Source organism: Dromiciops gliroides, chromosome 3, assembly GCF_019393635.1.
Source record: "Dromiciops gliroides isolate mDroGli1 chromosome 3, mDroGli1.pri, whole genome shotgun sequence".
Classification (NCBI taxonomy): domain Eukaryota; kingdom Metazoa; phylum Chordata; class Mammalia; order Microbiotheria; family Microbiotheriidae; genus Dromiciops; species Dromiciops gliroides.
Genome location: NC_057863.1, coordinates 374,959,590 through 374,976,181, shown reverse-complemented (window position 1 = coordinate 374,976,181; position 16,592 = coordinate 374,959,590). Strand labels below are relative to the sequence as shown.

The window sequence follows — 16,592 nt, the reverse complement described above, 5'->3', positions numbered from 1 at the left end:
ATCTCTACTTTCTTTGTGTTCCTTAAACCTCTATCACTATCATTCAATGCAACCAAAGGATAACTGAACCTTGGCAATACCCTTGTTTCTACTTTTGTCCTTCCCATTAACCTTATAGTTGATCTTTTGTTCATATGTACGTCCTCTCACCACCACCATCAGAATGTGAACACTTGAGAGATGACACCATCATGCCTTTTCTATTTTTAATCACATAAGTTTGTATGTGTATGTGTGTGTACAAATATTATTTAGGGGCAGCTAGGTGGTGCAATGGATAGAGCACTGGCCCTGGATTCAGGAGTACCTGAGTTCAAATCCAACCTCAGACACTTAACACTAGCTGTGTGACCCTGGGCAAGTCACTTAATCCCAATTGCCTCACTAAAAAAACCAAAAAGCCAATAAAACAAATATTATTTAATCTTATCCTTATAGCAACTCTGGGAGGGAGGCCTTATTAATTTTTCTCATTTTAGAGTTGAGGAAACTAAGGCAGACAAAAGTGAAGTGACTTGTTTAGGGTCACACAGAAAATAAGTGTCCTAGGTAGGATTTGAACTCAGGTCTTCCTGATTCTAGGACCAGGGCTCTATCTACTGTACTACCTAGCTACCACCATTAGGTAGAACCATAATAGTTCAGTAAAATCATAGAACTGGAGGGGATCTTGGACAGCCTATTTTTCAAACCCTCTCATTTCTATATTAAGAATCTGAGATCCATAAAGGTGATGTGACTTGCTCAAGGTCAAGTAGGTAGTAAGATGATGAACATTCAAACTCAAGCCTTAAAGTTACAACACTGTTTCCATTGAACCACTTAATACCACTTCTGGAAGAGGAAAGTCTATCAAGTTAAGACTGGGACCAGAAAAAAAAAGGAAGGGGAGAGAGAGTAACTAGAGACCTTTGATAGGGCAAGGAATGGGAACAGGCATTTATTTAGCACCTACCATATGCCAGGCACTGCTATATGCATTCTAAATATTTCATTTGATAGGTTAAAAGAGGGTTGTTCATTTACAATTTTGTCTTCTAAGTATATTTTATGTCTCCAAATAGATTTACAGGTCCTTTGGGCAGGGACCATCTTTGCTATTTCTTTTGCTCCCCCCCACCCACTGTTTATTATAGCATTGAGTGCCCACATAGCACTGAAAGAAGAAAGACTAATTGGCAAAGTAATTGGTGGAATATTCCCACTTTCCTTGGGTTTTTGTAAGTTCTAATTTTGCAGTTTCCTCTTGTTTAAGTTATATTATAAAGTCTATTCTGCAGTCATTGGGGCAACCTTCCCCCCTCCTTTTGTTTTTTTTTTTTAATTTGACAGATGTGTAAATGCCACAGATGACAGTGAAAGCAGCAGGGTGGACAGTGCCCTATGCAATCAGGCTGAAATTCCGACAGAAGCCCAGCCATGTTCACTCCTCTGCCCCAACGAGTGTGTCATGTCTAACTGGGGACAATGGAGCAAATGTCCACAGGTATGTAAAGCCCCTTCCCCTCCTCATGTTTCAGAATCCTTTTGTGATGGCTTATCCAGCCTTCTGCTTGCCAGGGATGCCTTTCAAAGCCTTCTGTCCAATAATGAGGAAAAAATGATTTTCCAGAGGAAACCAAAGTGAACAATTTCAACAAGTTAAAATGAGTAATTTTCAATGCCAGCTATTCTTCCCAGGCCTCAATCTTAGCAACAGGAATGCGGAAATGTGCCTATAATGATCACACTAGGATTCTGCTGTACTCCCATTGTTAAGGGGCTCTTCTTTAGCAATGAAATGACTCTCATTACAATTTCCCGGTTCCGTTCCATTTTTAGACTCGTGGAATCAATTACACATCTCTGGAGCACAACTTCACTGTGTAATTTAGCTCCTGTTAGAGTGTTGATCTGTTTCTCCTTCTGTTTTTCTCAAAAAAAAAAAAAGAAAAAAAGAAAGAAAGATCATCTGTTATGTTCCTACTACATGCCACTGATTGAATGGAAGCTTATAGCAACATAGTGTAAATGTGTCAAGCATGACCCTATAAACTCCCTTATTCAGGTCTGTTTTCAACTTCACATTTTCAAAAGGTGGTCCAAGAGCAAATTTTGCCCTGCTGATTTTGTCCAAGGATGGAAATAGATTGTATTCCCTTTAGCATGTGATTTCCAAAAAGTCAGGAAGTACTGAAGGTATTATGTGGTTGTATAGATCAGGGAGAGAAAGAGTGAGTTTCTTGTCTTTTTAGTTCATTTACAATACTGATGATTTGAGCAAAGGGTGATGTGAAAAGGGATAATGTCCTTGAGATCAATGGATAGCTAGGAGCTGTGGTTAATTATTGTCTCTGAAAGCCTTATCTTTGAAATTGATATAACTCTTTTTGTGAAAGACATTTCCTTCTGTCTTTGGTTAAAAGATGGGGAAAAAAGAGCAGTTAGACATTTGTGAGAAGAGGTTGTTTTGCCTACTGGGCCATTTCTTTCAGGAATACCTTAGAGATATGTGTTCCCTGGAAATACATTTTCCTTATTTAGCTTTCACCTTAGAAAGTCCATTTAATTTTCTCTTAAACTAAAACAGGTCATGCTACAAGAGCAGGGTAAGCTATTTTAGCTATATTAATGGTTCTGTTATATGGTCAAATACATAAATTTATCCTTTATCTCAAAAACTATTTCTATCATGTACTCTTTATCAATTGGAAATTTGCAGAACTTCAATTAAATGTAGAGGTAAAGGACTGTTTCAGTTCTCCCAAAAATTCACTCATGAAATATTCTACTAAACCATGGACACCTTATTGTAAAAAGGTTGTCCTGTTAAATTGGGGTACAGGAATGTCTATAGGCACTGGACTAATGTATTATTTGGGGGACGTTTTTGCAAAATGATGTAGCTTAAGATCCTGGGGTAGGTACTCCTTGCATCCAACTGTCTGTTTTTGAAGTTCTCTTTATTAAAAAAAAATCATATAGGATTTAGAAAGACTGAGAATTAAGAAGAAAATTGAAAGACTTTTCCTGTTGTTTCCATTTTCATTCCAGGATTATCCCTCATGTATTTGGGGTATGTTTGGCAACAGTTTTAACGATGGCCATATAGTGTAATTATAAGTGGGCAGTTCCTTCTTTTGTGTACAGCATGCAGCCTATGATTCCATAGCAACAAAATATCCAGGGGAAAAAAGTGAAAAACACAGTCATTTGTCATAGTGATTCCCAACAACCATTAGATTGTAAACTCTTTGAGGGAAGGAGCTGCCTTTTGTCTCTTTTTGAATTCCCAGCATTTAGCACAGTGCTTTGCACATAGTAAGAGCTTTATAAGTGATTATTGATTGATTGGCATAATCTAGCCCAAACACAGTATTCCATGCATGTGCAACTCTCTGAATCTAGGAGATACTAAATAAGTATACATTGTTAATGATGAAAAAACAAACAAAAACAACAACAAAACCAAGAAGAGTAAATCAAGTTTCACTTGATCTAATGGCATTTTAGAGACACAACTAGGACTGCTGTTTGATTAGCAATCAAAAGTTTTAATGCATGTTAATGAAAAATCTAGGTCTATATAAAAAGTGCATGTCCAATGCTTTTTGCACCATGATTCTAGGGGCTATAAATATTGGCAACTTTTTCTATGATTCTCTTTTAGCTATCAACTGTCCTGCTCCTTGACATTTCGTGGTAGGTGCAAGTGGACATATCTTGCTCTTTTCTCTCTCATGATGGCTCATTCTAGACAAAGGAAATGATCTAGATTACTCAGGAAAAAAGACTATTTTCCTCTCATTTATGCAATTTTCATAGTCTTCTGCTTTGATTTGACTGAGAGAAACATACTGAGTCTTCCACATATCCACATAAGTTGGGGATTCAGGACCCTGAGGTTCTCTATCATATACTAAATAGTAACATTATCAGTTAATTTAACTAATCTACATAGTAAAACAATCAATGGCCAAGATATGTGTGGTACAGGTATTCTTTACTTAGTGTCTGGTTTAAGTGCTGTGGAAAATGCTAGGGAAATCGATGAGCCAGCTCCCAGTCTTGGGTAGTTTATAAGAACCAGTGACAATCATCAGCTGATTCTGAGGCAGAAAGAGAGATTAATGCTTTGGTTATTTGTCCTGTTTATCAAGGTACACTATGTTTTCTGACAAACAAAAAGAAATGATTTCAGGCTGCGAGAAATTAGCTTTCTAAGCAATTTTCTCTCAGAGTTCCTCTCAGTTCCATGGCAGATGTATCTATAGGACTTTAATGTTGGCAAAATACATACATTATCTTATTTTATAACCACTCTCTGATAGAAGTGCAATAGATATCTTTAGTTCCTTATATTTTAAACAAATGAAGTAATTGAGGCACAGAGATTAAGAGACTTTTCATATTCTTATAAATGGTAAACATCAGATGCAGTATTTGAACCTTGGTCTTTCAAACATCAAATTCAGAACTTCATCCACTTGGCCATGATTTTGCTCAAATTTACTGAAAGCATTTATCATTTAGCCAATATTACACACAGGACAAAAGAGAAATAGAATAAAGTCTTTGTCCTTGAGGATCTTACAATATACATGAGACAATTTTTTGAAAAAATTCCTTTCTCTGTCCTTTTTGTTTATTTGTTTCATATGGATTTACAAAAGAAAGTATAACTAATTCAAGGACCATGGGATGTCTGTCTCCCTTAGACCAAAGGATCAAAAGGATTCAGGTGAAGGAGATTAAAGCTCCCGTGGCACAGACAATCTCCTACAATCTTTATAGTGTTAGATGGAAAGTAGAAATAAAGTTGTATTTATTTTTCCAAAAAAATTACCAAGGAAATATAGCCCACAAAAACTGAAATGAGTTATTAGTTGATCCTTCAGAAACAAAATTTGTCACCTATCTGCCTGAAAAAATAGTCTATCTTGAAACTTAATCATGTTAAGGGAGAAAAAAAAAGTAATACATTGGAAAGATAACTGTGAATGAAGGGGTTACTGACCTAGTAATAACTGCCAATTATATCCCATATAGAAGAGAGAAGATGAAGGCAGTAAAAATCATACTGGGACCATTTTCAAACTATATTTGGAGACATTCAAGACACACAATTCAAGGAGGAATTTGTAGAAAATGGAAAGCAATGTATTTCATTTACCTGCATGTTCTTACCCTGTCTCTTCCCCACAGCATGTGTTTTGAATTTTTTTATTGCAACATCTTGTGCAGAAGCTGTTCAAATTAAATGCAGCTTATGAAGTTATGGGTAGGAAAACTTAGGAAAATAGGAATCTAGATTTGGACCATGAATGGGCCAAGAGGCTGTCTAGACCAATCCCCTAATTTTTTTTTTTTTTGGTTATTGAATAATGACATTAGAATGAATAGAAAGAAGAAAGCAAGAGTCTCAAAAAGCCATTTCATAAACAGATAAAAACAAACCTTTGAGGAAAAACAACCTTTAGGAATCTTCCTCCAGGAAGATACCTTAACTTAAGCAATGATAGGAATTTTAATTGATTCCTATCAAACTTGAATCATCTGAGTGCCTCAGTGGATGATTAGAATGCTTGCCAAGCATAACCTCTGCCAGCTGGAATTCTCGCCTGTGGACCAGGGCTTTCCAAATGCTGCCTCATGATCAAACAGTGACTCAGCTATCTAGCTGCTTGATCACTCTAAGAACCTCAGAGGGAGTATCACAAACCAATCACTTTACAGAGGAGCTGCTTGTGGCTTCGAAAAAATAAAATCTGGGTTGGTTCTCCGTCATAACAAAACATTGCCACAAATGTGCCCTTTTGCTCTGTCTGTGGATTGCTCTCTTGTTCTTTATGCATGCAGAGGGCTCTACGAGGCTAAACTAAGCCATCAATCTTTTTAGTGGAAACAGTACCTCAAAAGGATAAGGGGAAAATGTGACAGCTTTTTGATAAGCATTCTGCAAGAAACATTTGAGGTTAAGAAAAATGCCCTTTAATCCATGGCACTCCTGTGTTATTTTTGGAGAAGGGCTGTCAGCAATGACATTTAATTACTGGTGACTCAGCACTTCTGTACAGTGACACTATTTCTGGAAATGGTCCTGCCAGGAAAGTAGCTTGAAAAAAGTCAGCATTGAGGATTGCTTTGAGTAACTAACATTCCCCTTTAAGCATCCATTAAGCATCTTCTCTTGGATGCCATTATAGTTGGGGAAGTAACACTTCCTCAGGGACAATTCTAGCCATCAAGGTTCCAGAACCACCATCTCCCTAAAACTCATAGCCAAGAGTCTTGACAGAGAAACTGAAGCTTTTTTTGTAGCATCTTCCTCTCCAATGCCAAATTGATATGCTATTCTTGGAAGCTGCAGGGATTCAGCATTCGATGACCCTGGGAGTTTTCACTCCCCAAAAAAACCATGTTTCCTTCTCTGTGAAGCAGCTTCAGGGTCATCACACTTAATTAATATTCACAGAACAGCTGCCAGACTCCTAGCACCACATTAGGCTCTACAAGATGGACTCCTGGAGATAACTACCTCATTCATGTAGGCAAGCAAATAGGCCACTTCAGGAAGGTAGCCTTTGGCCTGCTACAGAAGAGAATTTGTATATTAGGGATGAAGTAGCACAGTCTCTCTATTAAACTAGATATGTGGGGAAGGAGTGCAGAGAGAGACAGAGACAGACATAGACACACAGACAGACTCACGACAGACAGATTTGTTAGGTGCCAATTTCTGTGCTAGAGTCAGCCAGAAAATCAAAGCAGAAATGGTTAATGCATGATTCCTGATCTCAAGGAGCTAATTATTTAGTGGAGAGAAAAGACATCCAAATGAATATATATCCCATATAGACTCTGGGGGTCTATTTGCCAGCTCCTGCTCACACTGAGGAGTCAGGTTGAGAGCTTCTCACTACATCTCCCCCTCAAGGTTTTAAGGACATTTCTGAGTTTCCCCTCACTACTCAAGCCCATACTCCAAAACAATCTCTTCAGTATCAGTACCCAATTATTAGCACCCCAGCATGAGTTAACCAATTAACATCTATTTGCCCTTACAAAGGGATTATTTACCAAGAAGTTGTAACAAGAATAGAAGTAAAAATATTTCCCTTTGCGGGGGCAGCTAGGTGGTGCAGTGGATAGAGCACCGGCCTGGAGTCAGGAGGACCTGAGTTCAAAATCTGGACTCAGACACTTAACACTTACTAGCTGTGTGACCCTGGGCAAGTCACTTAACTCCAATTGCCTCACTAAAAAAACAAATTTCCCTTTGACCCCTGTGAGTATACTCTGCCCTATACCACTTTGATCCCTGGGGAGAGGGCCTAAATATAAAGCAGTTGCTACAAAATTTTTCTTTCCAAGAAGTTCACATTGCAATGGGGCAGGAATAGCCAATTGTCAAGTTTGGTCATGTTTCCCTTTGATTTATGATTCCTCCATGTTAAGTATGTCACTTTACCCTTTGGCTCTTCACCATATTGGGATGTTGGCAAAACTTGGCATTCCCATCCCTAGAAGTCTAACAGTTTAGTCTTCTGATGTCTTGAAACTCACAAGGTCATAAATTATCGTATTCTCCAGTACACATTCACCTAAGGCAGGAAACAATAGAATATAGGGACAAGAATAACAGCAAGACTATGTGTTCATGACTTCATGTCCACTTGGTTTGGAGAGTGGAATGCTGCTGTTAGCATTCCCCACCTGGAAGCTTACAATAATTTATTCCTCCTAATTTGAATTCAACTAGGGAACAAATTGAGACAGACAGACAGACAGACAGACAGACTGAGAGGGGAAAAGAGATAGAGACAGAGAGGCAGACCGACTTTTGTAGCTAGTTGGGCCTTCCAAATGCACACTCAGTCTCTCAGTTCCAACTCAGCAGTAAATCAAATGTATATTTTTTCACCCCATGATTAGCAAACTAAACATAGTCATAAAATGCCTATGAAGAACAGGCCCGCTCTGTTGCACCTCATTTGGCACTTTCAAAAGCAAGCTTACTAAGGAAGCCTACAAGGTTTTGTAGCAGGCTTTGCACATATTCTGATTACATGGTCATAGAAAGTGGCTCCCACTGGCTATTTCCTCGTATGTTAAATGTAGAGAAAGACACAAAATTGTATGCAACAGTGTGCCAAATTGTGTGGGGTAGACTGTTAAGTTGTAGGAATTCAGGGAAGGAGCAGATTAAAGATGATCAGAGAGATGAAAATAACTGGTTGCTGTTCTCATTTAACAGGGAGGCTATCATTGTGCCATTAGATGGGAATTGTTGATCAGAAGCAAGCTATTGCTTAAGTAAATGTTATTGAAAACCTTTACTACCTCAAGACAAGGACCAACTAGGAAGTAGAAACAGAAGATGATAGCCTGGTAATGAGAGAATTCTAGAAGATACCAAACATTTTCCTTGCCCAATTTTTTTTCTTTTCTTTTTCCTTCCCTTACATCCATTCCTATAAATAGTGAACTGTCAGAATTGAATAAACAAATGGAACCAATATGAAAGTCAAAGGAAAATTTGTCACTTGATTTGAAAAGAGGTATTTAAAAGGAAACTTATGTGGGGTTCTTTTGAACACAATCAGAATTAGCTACATGTTGTTACTCACTGACTGATGACATAGGCAGGAGGAATCAATTAGTTTGAACATTTTCTATTCAATGTTTTTCTCCATTGAACCCAGGTTATGATGTCTCTTATGGTGTTTGGTAATACTGGTTATCCATAAAATTTCTGTTTCAATCAAATTCCCCAAAATTAACTTAATTGAATAAAATGGGAATATTCTGGTTCAGAATATTGTTTGATACCTATTGGTGCTGAGGTGTTGGGTGGGAGACCCCTATGTGGTAGGTACTAATGAATGATTTTCAGGCAGGGAGAGATAGACATTTTACAGGCCTTGTACAAAGGGATTACCCAAAGCACAATGCCCAGGAGCTCCAAGAAAATGACTCATGAGTAGTTCAAATGCTAAAATCCAGAAGTGCACAAAGGTGACAGAAAAAAGAGGGCTTAGGGAAAGCATCTGAGTCAATCAGCAAAGAATCCTAAACCAGAAAGGATCCACATAATGGAAAAGAAAAAAAAATACCAAGAGGTAGAGAAGCATAGGTCTCTGACTTTTGATGACTTGTAATACACCAGGAATTAGTTCAAGGCAATCAAAATTTTATGGTGGTGGTATGCTAGCTTTACGTCTTACCCCTACTTGTGTCTACTTTGTAGGGCAGTTGCCCAGAATGCCTACCTGAGAACATTATTGGTGGGGAGGAGGCTTGGACTAATTTTGGTGCACACGATTGTACACAAAAACATTTTCTTCCTTCAGGCCTCCCCATTTTACTGGTGGTGACCTTGATACTAGAGTAAATCCAAGATTTCTTGTCAGGATAGGGTAGATGTAATTATGGTTCAAGGTTGGGAACCTCAAAAGGACCAGTGGGAATTGTGGTTGATATGGTGCCTATTAGGTGAATAAGTCTAGTCTAGAGAGGTCATAGTGTAATGTGAATGACACAAGGTTCTTGGAGCATATTTCAGGTTCCTGGTGTTCAACAGCCAATAAGACTTAAGGGTTCTCAATGGATACAATAACTGTTAGTTTGTCATTCATATGAATTTTTTGCTTGCAAAGTAAAGTATATTGCATTTTGACCTAGGTAACACAATGTGATTTTTTCCCCCCAGGAACAGGGTGAGGTTATGTTCCCATTGTACTCTTCCCTTGTTAATGGTAGTATTGTGTTCAGTTCTAGTTACCACCATTTAAAGATATTGATCAACTACAGATTGTCCAAAAGAGTGCAAACAGGATAGTAAAAGGACTTGAATTCATGGCATGAGAATAAGTTGAAGGCACAAGCAAGTTTATACTGAAGAAAGAGAGACTTGATGGGAACATGCTAGCAGTGTTTAAGTATTAGAAGGGCTGCCATGTGGAGGAAGTATTCAATTTGTTCTAGGTGGCCCCAGAGGGCAAAACCAGAAGCAGTGGGTAAAAAATTTCAAAGACCATTTAGGCTTGATATTATGGGAAAGAAAAGAAAAGAAAAGAGAAGAGAAGAGAAGAGAAGAGAAGAGAAGAGAAGAGAAGAGAAGAGAAGAGAAGAGAAGAGAAGAGAAGAGAAGAGAAGAGAAGAGAAGAGAAGAGAAGAGAAGAGAAGAGAAGAGAAGAGAAGAGAAGAGAAGAGAAGGGAAGGGAGGAGAAGGGAAGGGAAGGGAAGGGAAGGGGAGGGAAGGGAAGGGAAGGGAAGGGAAGGGAAGAGAAATATGTGTCCAAAATTTTCTTGAATGCCTGAGGAAGCCCACTCCACATTTATGTAACTTAATTTTTAGAAGGTTTTCGTCCTATCAAGTATCACTTTACTTCTTTGTAACTATAGGATCAAGAAGAACAAGTGTATATCATCTTCTATATAATAGGTCATAGTTAACTACATAGCTAACTACTTTGCTATTTGAAGGGAAGCCTTGAAAAGTCGTGGTCTAGGGGGCAGCTAGGTGGCACAGTGGATAAAGCACTTGGCCTTGGATTCAGGAGGACGTGAGTTCAAATCTGGCCTCAGACACTTGACACTTACTAGCTGTGTGACCCTGGGCAAGTCACTTAACCCTCATTGCCCTGCTCCCCCCCCCAAAAAAAAATAAAGAAAGAAAAAGAAAAAAAAGAAAAGTCATGGTCTAAGGCTTGGAGCTAAATCTCATCACACAGTCTTTCTTTATGCCACTCAATGCCTGTGCCTTCTCCCATTATCTCCAGTTTATACTGTATGTGTGTATATGTATACACACACGCATATATGTATATATATACTTATATGTATATGCATGTATACATGTATGTCTGTATATGTATATGTATATAGACATATACATATATGTGTGCATATAATATAATCTTGTTCATACATAGTTGTTTTTTCGTATTTGCTTCCTTATTATACTATGAAGTCTTCAAAAGTAGGACAATTTTTCGCTAACTCTTCCCAGTTCTCCTATATAAAATAACCCCAAATTCTTCACCATCCTATAGTTCTTTAGTTTATCTCTATCTTATCAATGTCCTTCCTAAAATGAAGTGTCTAGAATAAAATAGAATACCCTACCTCTTAGCTTCTTAAATTTGGGGTTATGACCTCATATGGAGACGTGACTGAATGTGGGGGTTGCAAAAAATTTGGTAACAGTAAAAGGTTATGTGGACCTGCTTTATATGCCTATGTACCTGGGGTCACATAGAAATTTCTTAGATAGAGCAGCTAGGTGGCAGAGTGAATAAAGTACTGGCCCTGGATTCAGGAGGACCTGAGTTCAAATCTGTCATCGGACACTTGACATTTACTAGCTGTGTGACCTTGGGCAAGTTACTTAACCCTCATTGCACTTAAAAAAAAAAATCTTAGATAAAAAAGAGTCATGAGTGAAAAAAAAAAGTTTAAGTCCTGTTCTAGATGTAGTCTGAAAATGGCAGGGTACAGTAATATATTGTCCTTCCTTGTCAAGCACTTATTGACAGTGTACTGTGTCAGCCTACTTATCCAGAAATTGAGCTAAGCACTAGAGAATACTAAGCCTTGGATGGAATGCCTTTCTTAATGTAGCCTGAGGTTGAACTAACACTTCTGTCCACTCTTTCAAACTACTGGCTTGTGTCAACTTGCTGTCCACTAAAACCTGATCTTTTTCAGATAGGCTGTTTTCTCTCCACCTCTACCCAGTCTTTTACTTGAACAGTTGACCTGTTTATCCCAAGTTTGTAAGATTTCTCATGTATCTCTATTAAATTCCAGAATCCAAACTTCTCAAGGTGTTTTTTTGTTTGTTTCTTTTTTTTTATTCTGACTTTGTTATCCAGTATATTCTCTCTCTTTTGCAGCTTTCTGTCATGTTTAAATTGGACACATGTAATTTTTTTCCCTTTTTATAAGAATTAATAAATATGATAAACAGCCTAAGCTAAACACCAGCCCTGGGGCCACTTCCTGAAAGACATCTTTTCAAGTTGACATTAAACTAGAAATGATTTATATTTGAGTCTAGACATTCAACCAGTTATGAAGCTACTAATTGTATACTATCTACTTCATATACCTCCCTTCCCCCCAAAATAAAAAAAAACAAAACAAAGCAAAAAACCCAAAACAAAACCCAAGGCATAAGAGGGGGTTACTAGCTGTGTGGCCCTGGGCAAGTCACTTAACCCTCATTGCTCTGCAAAAAGAAAAGAAAAAAGAAAGGCTTAAGAGACTTTGTCAAAAGAATTTCTAAGATCTAAGTAATCTCTGCCTACACTATCCCTTGTTCTATATGTCTAGTAAGCCTGTCAAAAAATAAGAAAAAGATATGATGTCAGCTTAGTGTGACCTGTTCATGATGAAGCCATGTTAGCTTTTTGTGGTCAATACATATTTTTCTACATGTTCACTAATCATCCCTTTAATAAAGCATTCTTTTGTTTTGCTGGGAATTGGCATAGTCAGGTCAATGATTGTAACTACTAGTTGTGAGTAATTGAACATTCCATAACAAGTTTAATGGTTTAATTATCAAAGCTGTTATTGATCTTGTTTTCTCTCTTGGATATTCAAGATGAGTCCCTAACTGTCTTGAATTGGAAGAAGTTCCACAGGTGAAGATCTTATTGGGGGTGGATTAAGCTAGATGCAGCATATGCAAGTTATTAGCACAGTATAGAGTACTATATGAACATGGCAATCCCCATGAAATAGCTGTATTATGTAAGATCATCCAACAAAACCAACTCCTAGTACAAATAGGAGATGGGAATGGTCATGTTCAGCCTGAGATCTTTTTAGAAATCTTTGACCTGGTGCCACAGTCTTTTGTTCACATAGTTTACAGTCCTAGGGAGGAGGTCACATATTTATTGTCTATACTATGCTTGAACATTTGTGCACCTATAGGTAGATTTGTTTTTAATGGTCAACAAGCAAGTCTATAATATTATTGAGGACCTAGTAGCCACTAAATTTGCAATTCAAAGATAGTTTTGAAACTGTAACTCAAGGATCAGAAGAGATGGAGCACTTGCCATATGTCAGAAGGAGTTCAACTATGTATGCAGATTGGGGGTTATAGTGCTATATTGGGTTCCCTTGTCCATGGATCTAATTTTCTAGTATCTTTGCCCCTTGGAAGGAAAACCATAGGGGCAGCTAGGTGGCACAGTGGATAGAGCACCAGCTCTAGATTCAGGAGGACCTGAGTTCAAATCCAGCCTCAGACACTTAACAATTACTGGCTGTGTGACCCTGGGCAAGTCACTTAACCCCAATTGCCTTATCCAAAAAAAAAAAAAAAAAGGAAGGAAAACCATGATCCTCCTTTCACTGGATGCTTAAGTCCTTTCTTGAGCTGAACTGCTAAACATTCAAATTCCACTGGAGATACTACAACTCTGATAGGCTAGCCACTGTTCACACACACACACACACACACACACACACACACACACACACACACACACAGGTAAACTGGAGATAATGGGGAAAGTACAGGCATTGAGGGGGCCAAGGAAAGACATTGTATACAGAAGATGAGATTTTAGCTCCAATCCCAAACCTTAGACCCTTGCTTCTCAAGGCTTCCCTTCATACCTCACTGTAACATCTAGCATGCAACCCAGGTCTGAGCTCTTCTGTGAACCGCACCTCAAATTGGCAAAGATAAACATGTTACCACAACATTTTTTAACTCTCAGGTTAGAAGATTGCTTCTTGTGGTCACATATCTTAAACAGTGTGAAATAGCCTTTAGGCCTTCCCACTTAGCCCAGAGTAGAACCCGACATAAGTGAATAAGTACTTCAAACCTAGATTTTGGCTTAAAAGACACTTTTGACTATGTAGCCAATGGGAAAAGATAAAAGGCTTACCATTTTATTAGCCAAAGAAAAATGGCATGTTCCAGTTCGGCTGACTCCCAAATAGCTGGTCCAAAGAGTCTCCTGTGTGGGCAGTGCCATTTTAGGTGGTCTGGACATATGCTAAACCCTGTTAAAAATAGAAACCAGAAAGCAACTTCAGTTCAAAAGGAAGAGTTCCTGGGGACTGGGAAATATAGGAACAACAGGTTCAAAGTCAGAGAAGATCTACAGAGATCAAAGTTGAGGAAAACACTAAGGATGGAGTAGGTAGGGAAGCAGGTCTATGCAGTAGTTTCTATCACACTGTCTAAGGCAGGGTTCTTTTATAGCAGTTGCACAGAAGCTATCTCCCTCTACCCCTCTCCAATTAGCTGATGGAAGCCTGGCCATGAACTTGAACAATGAACCATGTCCTTGGAGCTTTTGCTCACATATTTTGCCTACTTCTAGTATTTCAAAAGGAAATTCAGATTTACTTCTTTCATCTCATTTCATTTACTTTCTTTTTTTGTTTTGTTTTGTTTTGGTTTGGTTTTTATGGGACAATGAAGGTTAAATCACTTACTCAGTGTCACACAGCTAGTGAGTGTCAAGTGTCTGAGGCCAAATTTGAACTCAGGTCCTCCTGAATCCAGGGTTGGTGCTTTATCCACTGTGCCACCTAGGTACCCCCAATTTCATTCACTTTAAAAAATGTGACAGCCTTTCTCTGTATTACTAAGACTGAAATCAAGGTTATATGTAAAAGTGTATGTGTGTGTATGTGTGTGTGTGGAGAGAGAGAGAGAGAGAGAGAGAGAGAGAGAGAGAGAGAGAGAGACTTCCTTTTTATCCACACAGTTGTGTAATCTATTTCAGGTATAGAGGAAAGATCATCCCTTAACAGTCAAAATATTTAGTTTTGAGAAGTAGTTTTGCCACTCATCAACCATTTAGCTTTGAGCAAGTCATTTAAGCATGGATCCTCAATTTCCTCATCTGTAAAGTGGGGACAATAACCTACCACTTCTCTCTCAGGGGTTTTGTGAGGATAAAACAAAATATATGCAAAAGGGTTTTTTTTAATAGTATAGTCTCATATACAAGGGAATTGCTATTATTATAAGCCTAGGCTATTGTGATCATAAAATTAATATGCTTGGCTGCCTGCCCCCAAATCCCTGCCAAGACTTCTATGGCAGTTAAGCCTACTTAATACCCACTTATAAACTTAGCTCTACCTCATATTCTGACATTAATCATGGCTCTAGGCAAAGGAGATATAAGGAATCATATGTCAATAACATATAATCTGGTTAGTCATGCTGCTCACCCAACTGTGACCTTAGGAATTCAGACTCCAGTAACTGGGTTTCTTCTTTATACTACAGTTATCCAGTGTCTAGGTTTTCTTATCCTGAACCCCAGTCTTCTGGAGACTCGTCCTCTGACTCCTATTTACCCAATTCTCTGATACTGACCATCTGCCTGCTTTGGACCCTTTTATTTGTCCCACCCTTCTTTTGTGGCATGCCCAGATCCTGGTTTCTGTTTAGGACCTGGTGAATGGTACTTATGACAGCTGTATTTTCACATTGGTCTGATCTCCCAGTTTGGTATTGCCTTGTTACAATTAGCTCTCTATATTTCTGTCTTCAGAATAATAAATCTTGGGATATTTATAATATAAACCTTCTATAAAAATCACTTCTCCCTTTGGACCAAGAGATCTGCAAAGTTGACTAATGTAAGTCCATTTTACCCCTGATTAAATCTATGTTCTCTCTTAGTCTCTTAGCTAATAACTTTATACAGTTGAAGATTAAATCACCCTTCAAGAGTTTCCTCTCCCAGCTATCTAATTCTAGTTCTATACCCCATGCATCTCTGTGGGATAGCAGTGGGCCCCTGGGAAATAACAGGAGTACACAAACCGTGATCATGGGCAGGACTCAGGAATCTTTTTTTCAACATTGGCTTCCGGCTGACCACAACAGAAGACAGAATTACAGATATTGACAGACTCTGTAAAGTGATTTTAACCACACCCATGCATACTCAGACAGTACTGATCATTTGTAACATCATCTTTGCACATAATATACCATTACCAGAAATTGTCTGGAAGTGGGCTGTCTGGTTTATAAAATATTCTGATTACTAGAAAGTTACCACATATAAATTCATAGATGGCCAATTATCAAGGAACTAGAATACATTTCACACAACTACCAAATAGGACAGAATATAATTATTATTTTATGTTTCAAAAGGAAATTCAAGACCTTGTACTGCATCTGATTTGTGATGATGAGTGTCAAAAATAATGAAAATTATAGAATTTTAGAGTTGTAAGGAACATATGGTCATCTAGTTTCTATTTAACCACTGCTAATTATGGGAAGCTCACTACTTTGTTATGCAGATCATTCTATTATTGGCCAAGGCTAATTTATAACAAAAGGGTTGTTTTTTCCCCTCCCTTTTCTTGATACTCTTTAACTTTATGCCATCAGTCTTAATTCTGCATTCTGGACATACATTGAGCAAGATAGATTCTTCTTCCACATGACATCTTTTTTCAAATATTTGAAGACATCTAACATGACTCTCACTCATAAGTCTTCTTTTCTACAGACAAAACTTCTTTTCTTCTTTAACCATTCCTCTTATAAGACAGTTTTCAGATGTCCCACTTTTCTGATTATCAGGAATCAGCCCTTT

General features: G+C 38.1%; 1 protein-coding gene across 1 annotated transcript in view; it reads left to right on the top strand.

Annotated features, from left to right (window-relative positions):
* THSD7B (thrombospondin type 1 domain containing 7B) overlaps window positions 1-16,592 on the top strand; it is a 1,126,956-nt gene that overhangs the window by 989,446 nt on the left and 120,918 nt on the right. The window contains exon 18 of the mRNA XM_043994926.1: window positions 1,333-1,486. Within this exon, the coding sequence (XP_043850861.1) occupies window positions 1,333-1,486 (154 nt within the window). The remainder of the gene's footprint in view (window positions 1-1,332; window positions 1,487-16,592) is intronic.